Source organism: Oncorhynchus tshawytscha, linkage group LG33, assembly GCF_018296145.1.
Source record: "Oncorhynchus tshawytscha isolate Ot180627B linkage group LG33, Otsh_v2.0, whole genome shotgun sequence".
NCBI classification, from domain to species: Eukaryota; Metazoa; Chordata; class Actinopteri; order Salmoniformes; family Salmonidae; genus Oncorhynchus; species Oncorhynchus tshawytscha.
The window spans coordinates 2,458,424-2,473,611 of NC_056461.1; the positions used below are offsets into that span (position 1 = coordinate 2,458,424).

A 15,188-nucleotide genomic window follows, 5' to 3' on the forward strand; every position below is an offset into this window, starting at 1 on the left:
GGGATAGTAACTAAGCCCACTTACGCACACGTGGACCTCAAACCCTAACATTCCCCAAATTCCAAAGCACACACACACACACAGATGTCAGGGCATCTAGAGGAAGCCATTATGTGTGTATTAAGGATGGGTAGGTGTGTTATTGGGGGGGGTGGGGAATCCCCCAGTGACATCATAGCATGGTGGTAGGCTGTGCCAGTTGAGGATATGCCTACCTGCCTGTTCCTCTGAAGTAGAATGTGGGAGTCTGTATGTTCACCATTTCATAGCTTGATAAAGGACAGGATGCATTCCAGGAAAAAGTGTGTATTCTTCCATTTAATTAACCGTGTTTAACCAAACAGAAACCTGTGTTATTTGATCGCTGAAATAAGGACTTAGGCATTTGATCTCACTGGGGTTCTTGTTGTCTGTTCTTCTCTGTCTAGGAGGGCACGTCCAAATTTGCCACCCTGGAAATAAACCCCAAACGAGCCCAGAAGAGACAGCAGCAGCCACGAGACCTGGTAAGGACATTAAGATAGAAGGAATGCAACAAAGGAGGGGGAGATTGACTGGACAGAGAGAGAGAGAGAGAGATAAAGGACTAAAAAGATTGATGAGGAAGATAGAAAAAGGGAAATGGAGGATGACATGAAAAGCAGGGAGGGAGTGAAGAGAGAAATTAAATGACCTGGCAGACAGTGAGAGTCAGAGAGAAAAAGAGAGAGAGGGATATAGAGGTGAGGGAAAAGAGAGAAGACAGAGAGATGGAAAGAGAGAAAGACAGGGAAAGAGAGAAGGGAGAGAGATAGAGATATACAGTTGAATTCTGAAGTTTACATACACTTAGGTTGGAGTCATTAAAACTCGTTTTTCTACCACTCCACAAATTTCTTGTTAACAAACTATAGTTTTGGCAAGTCGGTTAGGACATCTACTCTGCAAGACACAAGTAATTTTTCCAACATTACAGACAGATTATTTAACTTATACTTCACTGTATCACAATTCCAGTGGGTCAGAAGTTTACATACACTAAGTTGACTGTGCCTTTAAACAGCTTGGAAAATTCCAGAAAATTATGTAATGGCTTTAGAAGCTTCTGATAGGCTAATTGACATCATTTGAGTCAATTGGACGTGTACCTGTGGATGTATTTCAAGGCCTACCTTCAAACTCAGTGCCTCTTTGCTTAACATCATTGGGAAAATCAAAAGAAATCAGCCAAGACCTCAGAAAAAAGATTGTAGACCACCACAAGTCTGGTTCATCCTTGGGAGCAATTTCCAAACGCCTGAAGGTACCACGTTCATCGGTAACAAACAATAGTACATACACCATGTATATACACCATGGGACCACGCAGCCATCATACCGCTCAGGAAGGAGACACGTTCTGTTTCCTGGAGATGAACATACTTTGGTGCAAATCAATCCCAGAACAACAGCATAGGACCTTGTGAAGATGCTGGAGGAGACAGGTACAAATGTATCTATATCCACAGTAAAACGAGTCCTATATCGACATAACCTGAAAGGCCGCTCAGCAAGGAAGTTACACTCAGCAAGGAAGTTACACCAGCTCTGTCAGGAGGAATGGACCAAAATTCACCCAACTTATTGTGGGAAGCTTGTGGAAGGCTACCCGAAACGTTTAACCCAAGTTAAACAATTAATAGGCAATGCTTCCAAATACTAATTGAGTGTATGTAAACTTCTGACCCACTGGGAATGTGATGAAAGAAATAAAAGCTTAAATAAATCATTCTCTCTACTATTATTCTGACATTTCACATTCTTAAAGTAAAGTGGTGATCCTAACTGACCTAATACAGGGAATTTTTACTTGGATTAAATGTCAGGAATTGTGAAAAACTGAATGTATTTGGCTAAGGTGTATGTCAACTTCCGACTTCAACTGCCTGTTTCAAGAGACAGATAGGGAGAGAGAGAAGGAGGTGCCAGATGTAATGAAAGCACTCCCATCTTGGCCCTATTGATAAGACTGGCGGGAGTAATTGGGTTTTGTCAATTAACGCTCCAGCGGGTAAGATCCATCGAACAGAAAACAAGCAGCCCCTCTCTCTGTCCTCACTGAACTCAGCTGACGCATTCACTTTAACACACACACACACACACACAACACACAGGTCTGCATAGTCATTCATAGAGTCACTGTCTTTGAAATTGGCCCACTTTGTAGCAAATGACTGTCATGGATGCATCTAATGTAGATCGCTTAGAGGAGCAGTATTTTTCTTTTCAAAATGAAGGGGTTCATAGTTATTTGCTCTCTCTCGGTGGTGGATAGAAGGGAGACACACCTTGTCACGCCCTGGCCTTAGTTATCTTTGTTTTCTTTATTATTTTGGTTAGGTCAGGGTGTGATATGGGGGATTTATGTGTTTGGGCTGGTCTAGGGGTTTTTGTATGTTTATGGGGCTGTTTCCTTTCTAGGTAGTTTGTATATCTATGGTTGCCTAGATTGGTTCTCAATTAGAGGCAGCTGTCTATCGTTGTCTCTGATTGGGAACCATATTTAGGCAGCTTATTCTGTGGGTACTTTGTGGGTGATTGTATCGTTGTCTCTGATTGGGAACCATATTTAGGCAGCTTATTCTGTGGGTACTTTGTGGGTGATTCTATCGTTGTCTCTGATTGGGAACCATATTTAGGCAGCTTATTCTGTGGGTACTTTGTGGGTGATTGTATCGTTGTCTCTGATTGGGAACCATATTTAGGCAGCTTATTCTGTGGGTACTTTGTGGGTGATTCTATCGTTGTCTCTGATTGGGAACCATATTTAGGCAGCTTATTCTGTTGGTACTTTGTGGGTGATTGTTTCCGTGTCTGTGTTTGTTTCGGTTTTCACATTTATTTGTATTTTGTATTTTGTAGTGTTCTCATTTGTCGTCTATATTAAAGATGTTGAACACTAACCACGCTGCATTTTGGTCCTCTCCTTCAGCGGAAGAAAACCATTACACACATCTAGTGGTTATTTATGGAATCATTCTTACTCGCAAAAGGCTCACAGCTCAATCTACAGTCGTGGCCAAAAGTTTTGAGAATGACACAAATATTAATTTCCACAAAGTTTGCTGCTTCAGTGTCTTTAGATATTTGTTACTGTGGAATACATATAATTACAAGCATTTCATAAAGTGCCAAAGGCTTTTATTGACAATTACTTGAAGTTGATGCGAAAATATTTGCAGTGTTGAGCCTTCTTTTTCAAGACCTCTGCAATCTGCCCTGACATGCTGTCAATTAACTTCTAAGCCACATCCTTACTGATGGCAGCCCATTCTTGCATAATCAGTGCTTGGAGTTTGTTAGAATTTGTGGGTTTTTGTTTGTCCAACCGCCTCTTGAGGATTGACCACAAGTTCTCAATGGGATTAAGGTCTGGGGAGTTTCCTGGCCATGGACCCAAAATATCGATGCGTTGTTCCCCAAGCCACTTAGCTATCACTTTTGGCATTGTTCCTCACCAAACTGTTCCTGGATGGTTGGGAGAAGTTGCTCTCTTAGGTTGTGTTGGTACCATTCTTTATTCATGGCTGTGTTCTTAGGAAAAATTTGGCTGAGAAGCAACCCCACACATGAATGGTCTCAGGATGCTTTACTGTTGGCATGACACAAGACTGATGGTAGCGCTCACCTTGTCTTCTCCGGACAAGCTTTTTTCCGAATGCCCCATACAATCAGAAAGGGCATTCATCAGAGAAAATGACTTTACCCCAGTCCTCAGCAGTCCAATCCCTGTACCTTTTGCAGAATATCAGTCTGTCCCTGATGTTTTTCCTGGAGAGAAGTGGCTTCTTTGCTGCCCTTCTTGACACCAGGCCATCCTCCAAATGTCTTCGCCTCCCTGTGCTTGCAGATGCACTCACACCTGCCTGCTGTCATTCCTGAGCAAGCTCTGTACTGGTGGTGCCCCGATGCCGCAGCTGAATCAACTTTAGGAAACGGTCCTGGCACTTGCTGAACTTTCTTGGGCGCCCTGAAGCCTTCTTCACAACAATTGAACCGCTCTCCTTGAAGTTCTTGATGATCCGATAAATGGTTGATTTAGGTGCAATCTTACTGACAGCAATATCCTTGCCTGTGAAGCTCTTTTTGTGCAAAGCAATGATGATGCCATGTGTTTCCTTGCAGGTAACCATGATTGACAGAGGAAGAACAATGATTCCAAGCACCACCCTCCTTTTGAAGCTTCCAGTCTGTTATTCAAACTCAATCAGCATGACAGAGTGATCTCCAGCCTTGTCCTCGTCAACACTCACACCTGTGTTAACGAGAGAATCACTGACATGATGTCAGCTGGTCATTTTGCATGTTAAGAGGGACTTTGCAATTAATTGCAATTTATCTGATCACTCTTCATAACATTCTGGAGTATATGCAAATTGCCATCATACAAACTGAGGCAGCAGACTTTGTGAAAATGTATATTTGTGCCTCTCAAAACTTTTTACCACGACTGTAGTAGTGATATGCAACATTACAGTTTCATTTGACTGGAATTACAGTGTAGTCATATGGTCAGTTGTGCAATTATTAAACTGGGAACAACTGGAGATAGTTCTTTAACCTAATCATTGTACGCAGAGGGAGATGAATAAATATTTTTATTTATTTTCATCTACATGTGTCCTCAGCGGGGGAAAAGTCTGTAATGCATTATTTCATCACTAGCAAAGTCATGCATACACACACACACACACACACACTAACCCCAGTCTCTGTCTGTCTGTGTGTGTGTATTTCAGAGTGTGATGCAGGGGACCATTCCCTACCTGGGTACTTTCCTGACAGACCTAGTCATGATGGATACTGCCATGAAGGACTACCTGGACGTGAGAGTCACACACACGCACTCATGAACACACACCTTCTTAAACAATTTATGTTCTAAAGAACATATTTTCTTGCTTACAGGGAGGGCTGATACATTTTGAGAAGAGGAGGAAGGTAAGGAATGCAACATGTATTTAATGTGTGATGATGATGAAGATGAACACTGCATACTTACCCTTATATTTCCTCTGGTCTTGTAGGAGTTTGAGGTGATTGCCCAGATCAAGCTTCTGCAGCTGGCCTGCAACAATTATAACTTCACCCGCAACAAGCGTTTCCGACAGTGGTTCTCCGGTGTGGACAAACTCACTGAGGCCGAGAGGTAAGAGAAGGAACAGACTATTCTGTTAGAAATACATTAAATAATATTTTCAGAAACACTAGAAATAGATTATGGTGGGTGTGACAAACAGTATGTATTAGAATGGAAGGGTGGGAGAGAGGAGGGACAGTGGAAGAGAGGGAAGGGGAGGACCAGACACTTGAAAAGACAGGAACACCACACATACTCTTCTTCGTGTGCTTTCCACAGTTACAGTCAGTCGTGTGAGATCGAGCCGCTGTCGGAGTCGGCCTCAAATACTCTGAAAAAGAAGAACACAGGAATCATCAAACGCTGGAGCGAGTGAGTAAAGAAGGAAATCCTCCCAAAATGATTGCAGAAAGTATTTCCGCTCAATGGGTGCAATATGGGTCCGATTCAGTCTTAGGAAATGTACATCTTTTAGACTTACCGTATTCATTCGTATAACGTGCTCTGCATGTGCTACCTTGCGTTCTCTGAATTGTTTTATTAAACAACTGAAAACCCTCACACTTGTTGGCCAAAATATTTTCTCGTGGAGTTTTCATACAGTAGGGTTTTCAGTATCTTAAGCCATCCCTTTAAATACACTGTACCTTTTTAGTTAGAATTTTGTCAACACAATTACTAGAATATATTGAGAGAACGGGTTCAGAATACAAGGGATCAATGAAAGAAAGCCATCTAAATATATGCATATTCGTCTCTGTTTCAACACCAAGTGGTAGATCTAACATTATTCTGATCTTGTAGATTAGTTAGGTTTAGTAAAGTATTTATGAATCATAGAAAACAGATTTGGAGAGCCTTTACGCACAAAAGAAAGATTAATTCTGAAAATTGCCACATTCATTTCTTCAACCGATTGTAATATTGGAAGATTAGTGTACAAAGAATTATAATAGGGAGAATAGTGTACAATAGTAGACTATACCCTCCTCTATTGCCTGCACTAACCATGGAACTGTGTGATGACACAGCCAAGTATTGTGCCATGCGTTGGGTTCAAACTGTTATGGCTTGGTCTGAGCTCCATATGGATTTAATTAGCCTGCATGTATTTACAGAGGAGGCAGATGAAGGTAAAGGAAATGTAATTAAATGATAATGTAGGCTATACCAACTGAAGGGAACTAACAGTACATTTGCAGTTGAATATGTGTGGTTATTAGGCCTAGTGACGTGCAATACTTATAGTGGCTAATATTTAACATGATAGAAATAGGGAAAAGAGTACGTCGGGGTAGCCTTTAATTAAGACATTCGAGAGTGCCCACTTTACTGTGGGAAAGTTGATATGTTGATATGATTCAGTTTGTTGCCATATGACTGGTTTCACATTTGTCTCCAGCAATCATAATAAGACAATATAGATCTAAAACAAGTGTAATTTATATTTACAATTCCCTTATCCAAAAGGATTACTCATTTAATTACCTCTAATCAATAGCTTTGTTGTAAATTACAGTGCAAGGAAAATTGTATTATTTCTATTGAAAAAATGAAGTAGGTGCTTTTCCCACCAGTATGTTCTCTCGACCTTATTCATGGTTCCATCACGCGTAAAGGTGGTGGCGTTATTAGGGAATTAGTCAAGGTCAGAATATGGTGTATCTGTAGACATACCTCTGCCACACCTTCAAGTTTCCAAGTTTTAATGTCACATGCACAAATACACTGAAATACCTTTCTTGGTAGTGTATCAAATACTAGTTCTCCTGCTGTATATGCTCCACTTTAGGCCCTCCTCCTTCTCTCCAATCCTTACATCTTATGGTTCGACAGGAAGAGGGAAATAGGGTGATAAACCATCATTTCTACCTTCAGGGGATCTGACCTGACCTCAACCCCTCCTTCGCCTAATCCACATATGTCCATCCGCTTCCCCTATAGCAATCCTGTGACTTTCTCCCGTTCACCCAACACGTTCCAAAGCCATCTGTCTCCTACAGATAACCATTAACTTCGGATATAAAAACCAGTCGCTTTCCTTTATATGCTATGCTTCTGAGTATTACAATGTTCCAAGTTTCACCCAGAATAACATAACATAAGTAAGTAACATAAGTAATAACATTAACATAAGTAAGTAAGCATTCTAGATACAGGAAATATATATTTTTAAGTCAGTTCCAATACCATATTTACAATGTGCAGGGATACTTGAGTGATGGAGGTAGATGAGTATAGCGGTAAGGGGACCGGATATAACCGGATATAAGATAAGCAGAGTAGAAGAAGCTTGTATGTGAGTGGGTTTGTGGGTGTGTAGAGTCAGTTTAAATGTGTGCGCATATTATGTGTAAGTGAGCAAATGATGGAGTGAGTGTTTGTGTGTGTGTTCATTTATTCCATCTCCACCTCAACCCAATGGCAGGTGAATAGCATGCTGTTCTCAAAGTGCATAAAAAGGGAATTACATTCCAATTACGCATGCTTAACTCGGGTCGGAATTCCCTTCTAATGATTTGCAGTCGATTTGTGTCAATGTTTCATTTATTTTACTCATTCTTCTTTCTCTTCCTCTTCCTCTCATTCTGCATTTGCTTTCCCATCTCTCCCTCCTCCCTCTCCCTCCCATTCCTTCACACCCTCTTTCAGTCGCCAGCCGGCCAGCTCGGAGCCAGGCTACTGCAGTGCGGGCAGCTCTCACTCCAAGTCCTTTGACCAGCTGCGCTACGCCCCCTGCTTGGGGGGCTCAAGTGGAGGTGGAAGGGGTGACGGAGCAGACTCCCTGAGCGTCACCTCAGCTGGCTCCAGCAGCTCCGACGTCGAGGAGATAAATATCAGCTTCATCTCCGACTCGCCTGACGCCCACGAGCGAAAGGTGAGAGAGATGTTTTATTTATCAATTTATACTGGAAGGTAAGTTAAGAATACACTCCTATTTACAATGAAGACATGTCAGCGGACAGTGTGCTATTGAATTCTGTCATTGTTGATGTCTGTAAGCAGGAAGTTGCTCCACTGTGTAAGATGTTGATGTCATATCATTGAGTCTACATTTTAAAGACCATGATACCAGTATGATCACTATAGCGGTACTACTGTCATAGCATATTATAACTCTTCCAGCCCACAAGAAACAGCCCATGTGAAGCCCACTGGTGACTGTAGCTCTTAATTCCTTTTCTGTAGACCTCCACACCTTCCGTAAAACATTCCAATTCCACGTTAGGGAAGTGCGGCCCCTTGCCTGACCTGGCACCCACGGTACTATTTACTACTTCCTGTACCATATTTCTGTTTCATCATCCCTGTAGCCATTTTTGGGGCGAGAATGGCGTGTGCATGTTGAGTAGTTTTGATTTATGCGTCTGCTCACGTTGATCATCACCGCACTTTGACCTGTTTGTTTTGACTGGTTTCATTTGTTGTGTCTTTAATTGGGGATGAAGAGTTCACCTTGTATCCATACTGCTCATAACAACTCAATAGAAGTAGCATTGTGGGTTTCACCCGGTCGCACATTCATCACTCCATATTTTTCATTGTGTTTTCTACATGCATGTCATGTTAATGGCATGTTCAAGTCATGCAAGCACTATCCCATTACTCATAATGTAAAACACCAGTTTCCAAACATGTGAAATGTACCTGTTTAAGATGCTTTCCTTTCCTTGATTGCATTTCAATAGTCCCCCTTCTCTCTTGGTCTCTCTCCAGTTCTGGGAGTCCACTTCTCTGTCCTCCTTGGACGCCTCTGGTGTGGGATCTGGCTCGGGCTCCAGCAGCGCCTCCTCCTCCTCCATGTCCTCCACGCCCGTGGTAGGGGCCGGCTCCCGCTCGCACAAGCGCTCCGTGTCGGGTGTGTCCAACTACTCGTCGCTGTCACTGCCCCTCTACAACCAGCAGGTGGACGATTGCTGCATCATCCGGGTCAGCCTGGACGTGGACAACGGCAACATGTACAAGAGCATCTTGGTGAGCTGCTGCGTTCGTGATGATTATGGTAGATTAGAAAGAGAAATTCCCTACCAATGTGTTTGGTGGTTGTGGCGTCTGGTTGAGCCAATCCCAATGTCTTAATGTGGTCGTAATGTGATCTCCAGGTGACCAGTCAGGACAAGACGCCTGCGGTGATCAGGAAGGCCATGGTAAAACACAACCTGGACCGGGAGAGAGCGGAGGACTACGAACTGCTGCAGAAGATCTCTGAGGAGAAAGGTCAGTCAGCTGTCTGTCATGCTCACCTCAAGACTGGAATCTGAAAGATACAAACCTCAGAGTTGATGCATTTTGAACTACATTCTAAAGTTAAACATTTCTGTGTTCCTAACCCATTTCCAATTTGTTCCTATCTCTGGTCCTACTGTACTTTTTTTGAAATATCTGTACACTATAAGCCTTGTCTAACTATCTCTCCGTCCATCTTTTCAACCATATTTTAACATTCCATTTTGTCTGTTGGTTCAATGTGTCTTTTAACCATACCTGTGTTTCTTTTGCATCCCCTTCCCTCCACAGAGCTGAAGATTCCAGACAATGCCAACGTTTTCTATGCCATGAACTCCTCGGCCAACTATGACTTTGTCCTGAAGAAACGTGGCTTCCCCAAGGTGGGCCGGACCAAGCATGTGGCCAGCTCCACACTGCCGCGCATGAAGCAGAACGGCCTGAAAATCGGCAAGGGCATCTTCTGAGGGGCTGCACCATGTCCTCGCCCGCCTCCAGCTTCCTGCTGGGCTCTCTGGGTGCCACCTTTTAGTACCACCCTTGATGTGCCATGGTAGAGGGGCCAGCCGCCAGCTCGGTCTTGTGTTCGGCGTCTGAGCGTCAAAGCCTCAGAGGACTAATACAGCTGAGTGGGATGGAAAGCCCTATAGGCCAACTTGCACAAATCACTTCCTGTTAGCTTCAGCTCTCTGTGGACGTCCTAATTGATAGTGAGCACTCAAGAAGGAAAACTGAGGGGAAATGGTAACTGTATTTTATCCAGGTGCGTCTGAAAATTCCTTCCCTCTAAAGGAGTTACACTCCCTGTCATTTCTACAGAACCCTCCCTCAGCCGATGCAGCGTGTGTGTGTGTGTGTGTGTGTGTGTGTGTGTGTGTGTGTATGTAAAGTATTCAAGCACTCAGAGAAAGAGCGAGAGAGAGATGGACAGAGATGGAAACATGAATGTTGTATTGTGAAATGAACCGTGGTCTTTAAATGTCTAGTCTTTTTGTTCTATGTAGTGTAAAGAAAAAAAGAAGAATGAAAAGGACTGTTCTGGTCTGCTCCCTCCTTTATTTCTCTCTTTCATTAAGGCCTGTTTTCCTTGTGTACCAGGGTAGGGGTCAGTTAATTCAGGAGATAAATGAAAGAGAGGAAAATAAATAACTCTAATTAAAACATACTGGTCCACTCCGCGTGTGCCAAAGAGCAGAGAAGAGTGGACTATGAGATATGATCATAGACCGTTTTTGGGAGCATAGAGATTGCCGTGGGGGAGTGAGTTTGCTTGCTGTTGAGAGATTCCTTGCACAGATGTGTGATTCTTTGTCTATGACTCTGGTAGAAGATAATCTGATATGACGGGTCCTTGGTTTGTAGTACCCCATGTCTATCCATTTCTTACAGTATTGCAGCACTTATGATCAAACCTAACATCCCTAATTATCAGCAGCCAGGTCAGTGGTATTGTGGATTACAGTGTTAAAGCCTGTGTTCATGCTCAAATGGATTTCTGAAATTATTGACTTTTTGACTGTGACCGTGTCACACTGTGTCCTGTGCATGACAGTAAACATTCTAAAAGGGACACAGGATTGGGTCTCTATCAGAGGGCAGGCAATATGTAGGCTGGCTATACTTTACTTCTATAGCCTTTTTACATATTGTGCCAACCTGAACCATAGTGTGCTGGCTGGCTCTGATATTTTATTTTAACATGGTCCTTTCCAGCACAGTTCCAGCAACCATGGTTGATGCATAACTAGGCCAGCGCAGTACAGCTTGGCTCAGCTCAGTACAGTAGTGTAAAAAGGGTATGTTTTCAGGTGCTATAATGATAGTTTTTCATATGTCAATTATCATAAGGATGGGTGGTCATAGGGGAGTGGCTATATGGACACTCCTGGTGCCCAAATTGCTGACGTTTTTTGTGCAGTGAGAGTCGAGTGGTGACGAACGGATTCAGTTCAGTCATTTCAGATAGTCTTCCTGATGTGCCGTTCCCAGCAAGCTAGTTTAATGCTTGTGGCTAAAAACTTGTCGGTCGAAGTTGGGACTTGGGAGTGTTCAGAATCCTTTAGTTTTTGTCTAATTAATAATTGTACAAAATGTAACGTTAGAGGTGTATGTCATAGTAGTCGATTTTCGGTGAAAATCACTATTGACTACACTATCTACTTCCCTTACTGCGTCAAGCGGGAGAGAAGCACAGGGCGCCCTGTGTTGCGTTGGCTTGATGTGCAAACTCTCCCCATTGAGCAGTGTAGCATTACGGTGACATCCATCTAGATTACTACCAACATTAAGTTATTTTTCATGTAGGCTGCTATCCTACTCAAAATAAAATCAAGTGGGATGGAACAGCAGACTGGCTCATGGTCAGATCAGGCAGAGGTCAATAATCCAGAGTAGAGTGTAAAGCACCGGAACAGCAGACTGGCTCATGGTCAGGTCAGGCAGAGGTCAATAATCCAGAGTAGAGTGTAAAGCACCGGAACAGCAGACTGGCTCATGGTCAGGTCAGGCAGAGGTCAATAATCCAGAGTAGAGTGTAAGGCACCGGAACAGCAGACTGGCTCATGGTCAGGTCAGGCAGAGGTCAATAATCCAGAGTAGAGTGTAAGGCACCGGAACAGCAGGCGGTCGCATGGTCAGGTCAGGCAGAGGTCGGTAATCTAGAGTAGAGTGTAAGGCACCAGAACAGCAGACGGGCTCATGGTCAGGTCAGGCAGAGGTCGGTAATCCAGAGTAGAGTGTAAGGCACCGGAACAGCAGACGGGCTCATGGTCTGGTCAGGCAGAGGTCGGTAATCCAGAGTAGAGGCAACGGTACAGGGCAGGCAGGCAGGCTCAGGGCAGGCAGGCAGGCTCAGGGCAGGCAGGCAGGCTCAGGGCAGGCAGAAAAGGTCAAAACTGTGAAACTACAAAACAGGGACTATAGCGAAGACAGTAGCAAGGGAAACGGCTGGTAAGTTTGAACGAACAAAACGAACTGGCACAGACAGACAGAAAACACAGGTATAAGTACCCAGGGGATAATGGGGAGGATGGTCGACACCTGGAGGGGGGAGGAGACAATCACAAGGACAGGTGAAACAGATCAGGGCATGACAATGTCATCCATTTGAGCTCCGGTGTGTCCGTATAGCCTCTCTCTAGTCATATTATGTAAGTACTGCGTTATGAATGCATTCAACTGTGCTGGTTGGTGACAGTGATGGTTGCTGTATGTTTGTGAATATTGGGGTCCGGGAGTCTACTGCCCTTATGTCATTCGTTGGACTTCATATCGGTGGTGTTGATGGAAGTTGCCCCTAAGCCCTGTTTCAAGGTCAGTTTATATTCCTACGTCCTATGACCAAGGTTAGGATTGAGGTTGGGAACGCTAAACCTAGATCTGTGGTTAAAGACAACTTCTGTAATGCGTCAATGAATGAGGGATGGCTCCTTTGTGCACATCTCAAACTTGTGTGTAAGTTCCCAGTTAATGTGTGGGTGTAAGTGAGAGTTCATCCCGGAATGTGTGCTTATTGTTTCTCTTTTTTTTTGCGAATGTGTGCCTCCCCAGGTGCCCAAAATATCTATATATCAGGGGGGGCTCTGTCATAAAGATGTCAACATTTCAGGTTTCACAAATGTTAGTCTGTGTATGTGTGTGTGTGAAAGAGACTCTCTTCTGTGTCTGCATTGTCGTTGGTAAAAGTAATGGCCAACGACTGCACCGATCAAACTAAGTTAGTCCCTCTCAGAAACACTGCCTGATCAGGAATATGTCCTCATGCCTCACCCTCACAATGATCCTCCTTAAAACCTTTGTGCCATCGCTCTCCATCACTGTCAAAGACTCAGAACTCTAACGACCTCCGACCTGTTCAATGTTTTTTCTATGTTCCTTTTGTATTTTTGGTATTATAAAAGACTCAATGTCCTTTGTACTTTAGATTTTTTTGTGTGTGTTTGCTTTATTTATTAACTTGTAAATACTTTTGTAGCATTTTACATTTTGTTTCTTTTCCCATGCAATTACAAATTAATATGTAAATATATATGCGATGGTTATACCACTGTATTTGCAGGTCCACTTGTCTCCATATCCCTTTGACTTTGGTTGCTTTACATCAATCCTGTCTTTTGTATAATGGTCAGTTTTGATATTGCTTTCCCCCTTATTGCGCTGTTTGTAATGGAGAAAAACCCACCTAATAAACACTTACCATGTGTCAAATCATCTGCATTTGTCTCTGCTGTACTACACTGTATATAAGAATACCCCACTGAAAAACACTTTAATGGGTATACATACGCAGTCATAACACCATGGAGAGTTGCAGTATGGTTCATAAAATCTTTATTTTTATTTAATCTTTATAAAATCTTTTTATTAACATCCATGGAGTGACGTTTTCAAAATAAGTTGCTTTCAATACAGTGGAACAAAATAGTAAAAAAACTGGGATATCAAAAGATGTGAAATATAATTAAATTCTACATCAAATCAAATGCTCTGTGTACAGATACGATACATCAGTTCCTGTTGAACACATTAGCAGTGACTAGTGTTGCTCAGAAACTCACTGCTCTTTGTTAGAGCTCCATTCAATCACTATCGCAGAAGATCTGTGGTATAGTGCAATTGAAATGTAGAGGTAAATTACGATTGAGCGTTTACCGTGAATGCTGTCACGCGATCCCTAAAACATTGCCTTTAAATGTAAATTGTGATACAGATTGAATCAAGCTGGCGGGTTGGTATTCTGGCGACATCGTACGCCAGAATGGAAGAGCAGGAGCAGACATGACACCCTCTCCCCACACAAGGCACATAGGCTATTCCCTCTGAGTTGGGCTCCTTTTAAATACAACACACCTGTTGTAAAGTCCTGTTTTTTTCTCTGCTATCTCTTGTTTCATTGGATGACCATTGTGATGTGGTAATATGTTTTTTTTATGTGCACCTATTGCACTTGATGAAATAAAGCTTTTCCACATACAGGACACATATACAATCAGTTGCCAGTTTATTAGGTCCATCTATTACCGGGTCGGAACCCCCTGTAGCCATGAAGGGATGCATCAGGTCAGCAACAATGTTCAGGTACACTGTGGCGTTCAAAACATTCGCCACACCATTACACCACCACCACCAGCCTGTACCGTCGACACCAGATAGGATGGGGCCATGAAGTCATGTCGCTTACGCCAAATCCTGATTCCGTCGTCAGCATGACGCAACATGAACCGGGATTCGTCAGACCAGGCAATGTTTCTCCACTCCTCAATAATTGTGTTCTGCTGTTGGTGATCGTGTGCCCACTGGAGCCACTTCTTGTTTTTAGTTAACAGGAGTGGAACCCGGTGTGGTCATTCTCAAATTCCATTCTACACATCATTGTTGTACTGAACCGTTATTTGCCTATTTGTGGCCCGTCTCTTAGCTTGACTGATTCTTGCCATTCTCCTTCGACCTCCCTCATCAACGAGCTGTTTTCGCCCACAGGACCGCCGCTGACTGAGGTTCTTTGTTTGTGGCACCACTCTCGGTAAACCTTAGACACGGTCATGCATGAAAAGCCCAGGAGGCTGGCCGTTTCGGAGATACGGGAACCGGCGCGCCTGGCACCAACAATCATACAACACTCAAAGTGGTTTAGGTCACTCGTTTTCCCCATTTTAACGTTCAATCAAACAGCAACTGAATGTCTCAATACCTGTCTGCCTTTACATAGCATGCCATGGCCACATGACTCAATGTCTGTAGGAGCGAACCATTTTTGTGAACGGGGAGGTGTACCTAACAAATTGGCTACTGAGTGTATGATCTCTCCCCTGTATGAATCCTCATGTAAATTGTCAGAGAAATGTGAGCGGTGAAACACAAACTG

General features: G+C 43.2%; 1 protein-coding gene across 5 annotated transcripts in view; it reads left to right on the plus strand.

Moving 5' to 3' along the window:
* The window catches only part of LOC112234556 (ral guanine nucleotide dissociation stimulator), a 114,359-nt gene extending 100,828 nt beyond the window's left edge, over positions 1 to 13,531 (plus strand). For 3 of the 5 annotated variants that reach the window (XM_024402732.2, XM_024402729.2, XM_024402730.2), the window contains exons 8-17: positions 429 to 506; positions 4,758 to 4,844; positions 4,927 to 4,959; positions 5,046 to 5,167; positions 5,378 to 5,470; positions 7,751 to 7,976; positions 8,288 to 8,362; positions 8,816 to 9,073; positions 9,202 to 9,316; positions 9,617 to 13,531. In XM_024402732.2, coding sequence (XP_024258500.1) covers positions 429 to 506; positions 4,758 to 4,844; positions 4,927 to 4,959; positions 5,046 to 5,167; positions 5,378 to 5,470; positions 7,751 to 7,976; positions 8,288 to 8,362; positions 8,816 to 9,073; positions 9,202 to 9,316; positions 9,617 to 9,792 — 1,263 coding nt within the window. In that variant the 3' untranslated portion in view covers positions 9,793 to 13,531. The remainder of the gene's footprint in view (positions 1 to 428; positions 507 to 4,757; positions 4,845 to 4,926; positions 4,960 to 5,045; positions 5,168 to 5,377; positions 5,471 to 7,750; positions 7,977 to 8,287; positions 8,363 to 8,815; positions 9,074 to 9,201; positions 9,317 to 9,616) is intronic. The other 2 variants (XR_006080647.1, XM_024402731.2) reach the window with 2 other exon arrangements.
* The last annotated feature ends 1,657 nt before the right edge of the window (positions 13,532 to 15,188 follow it).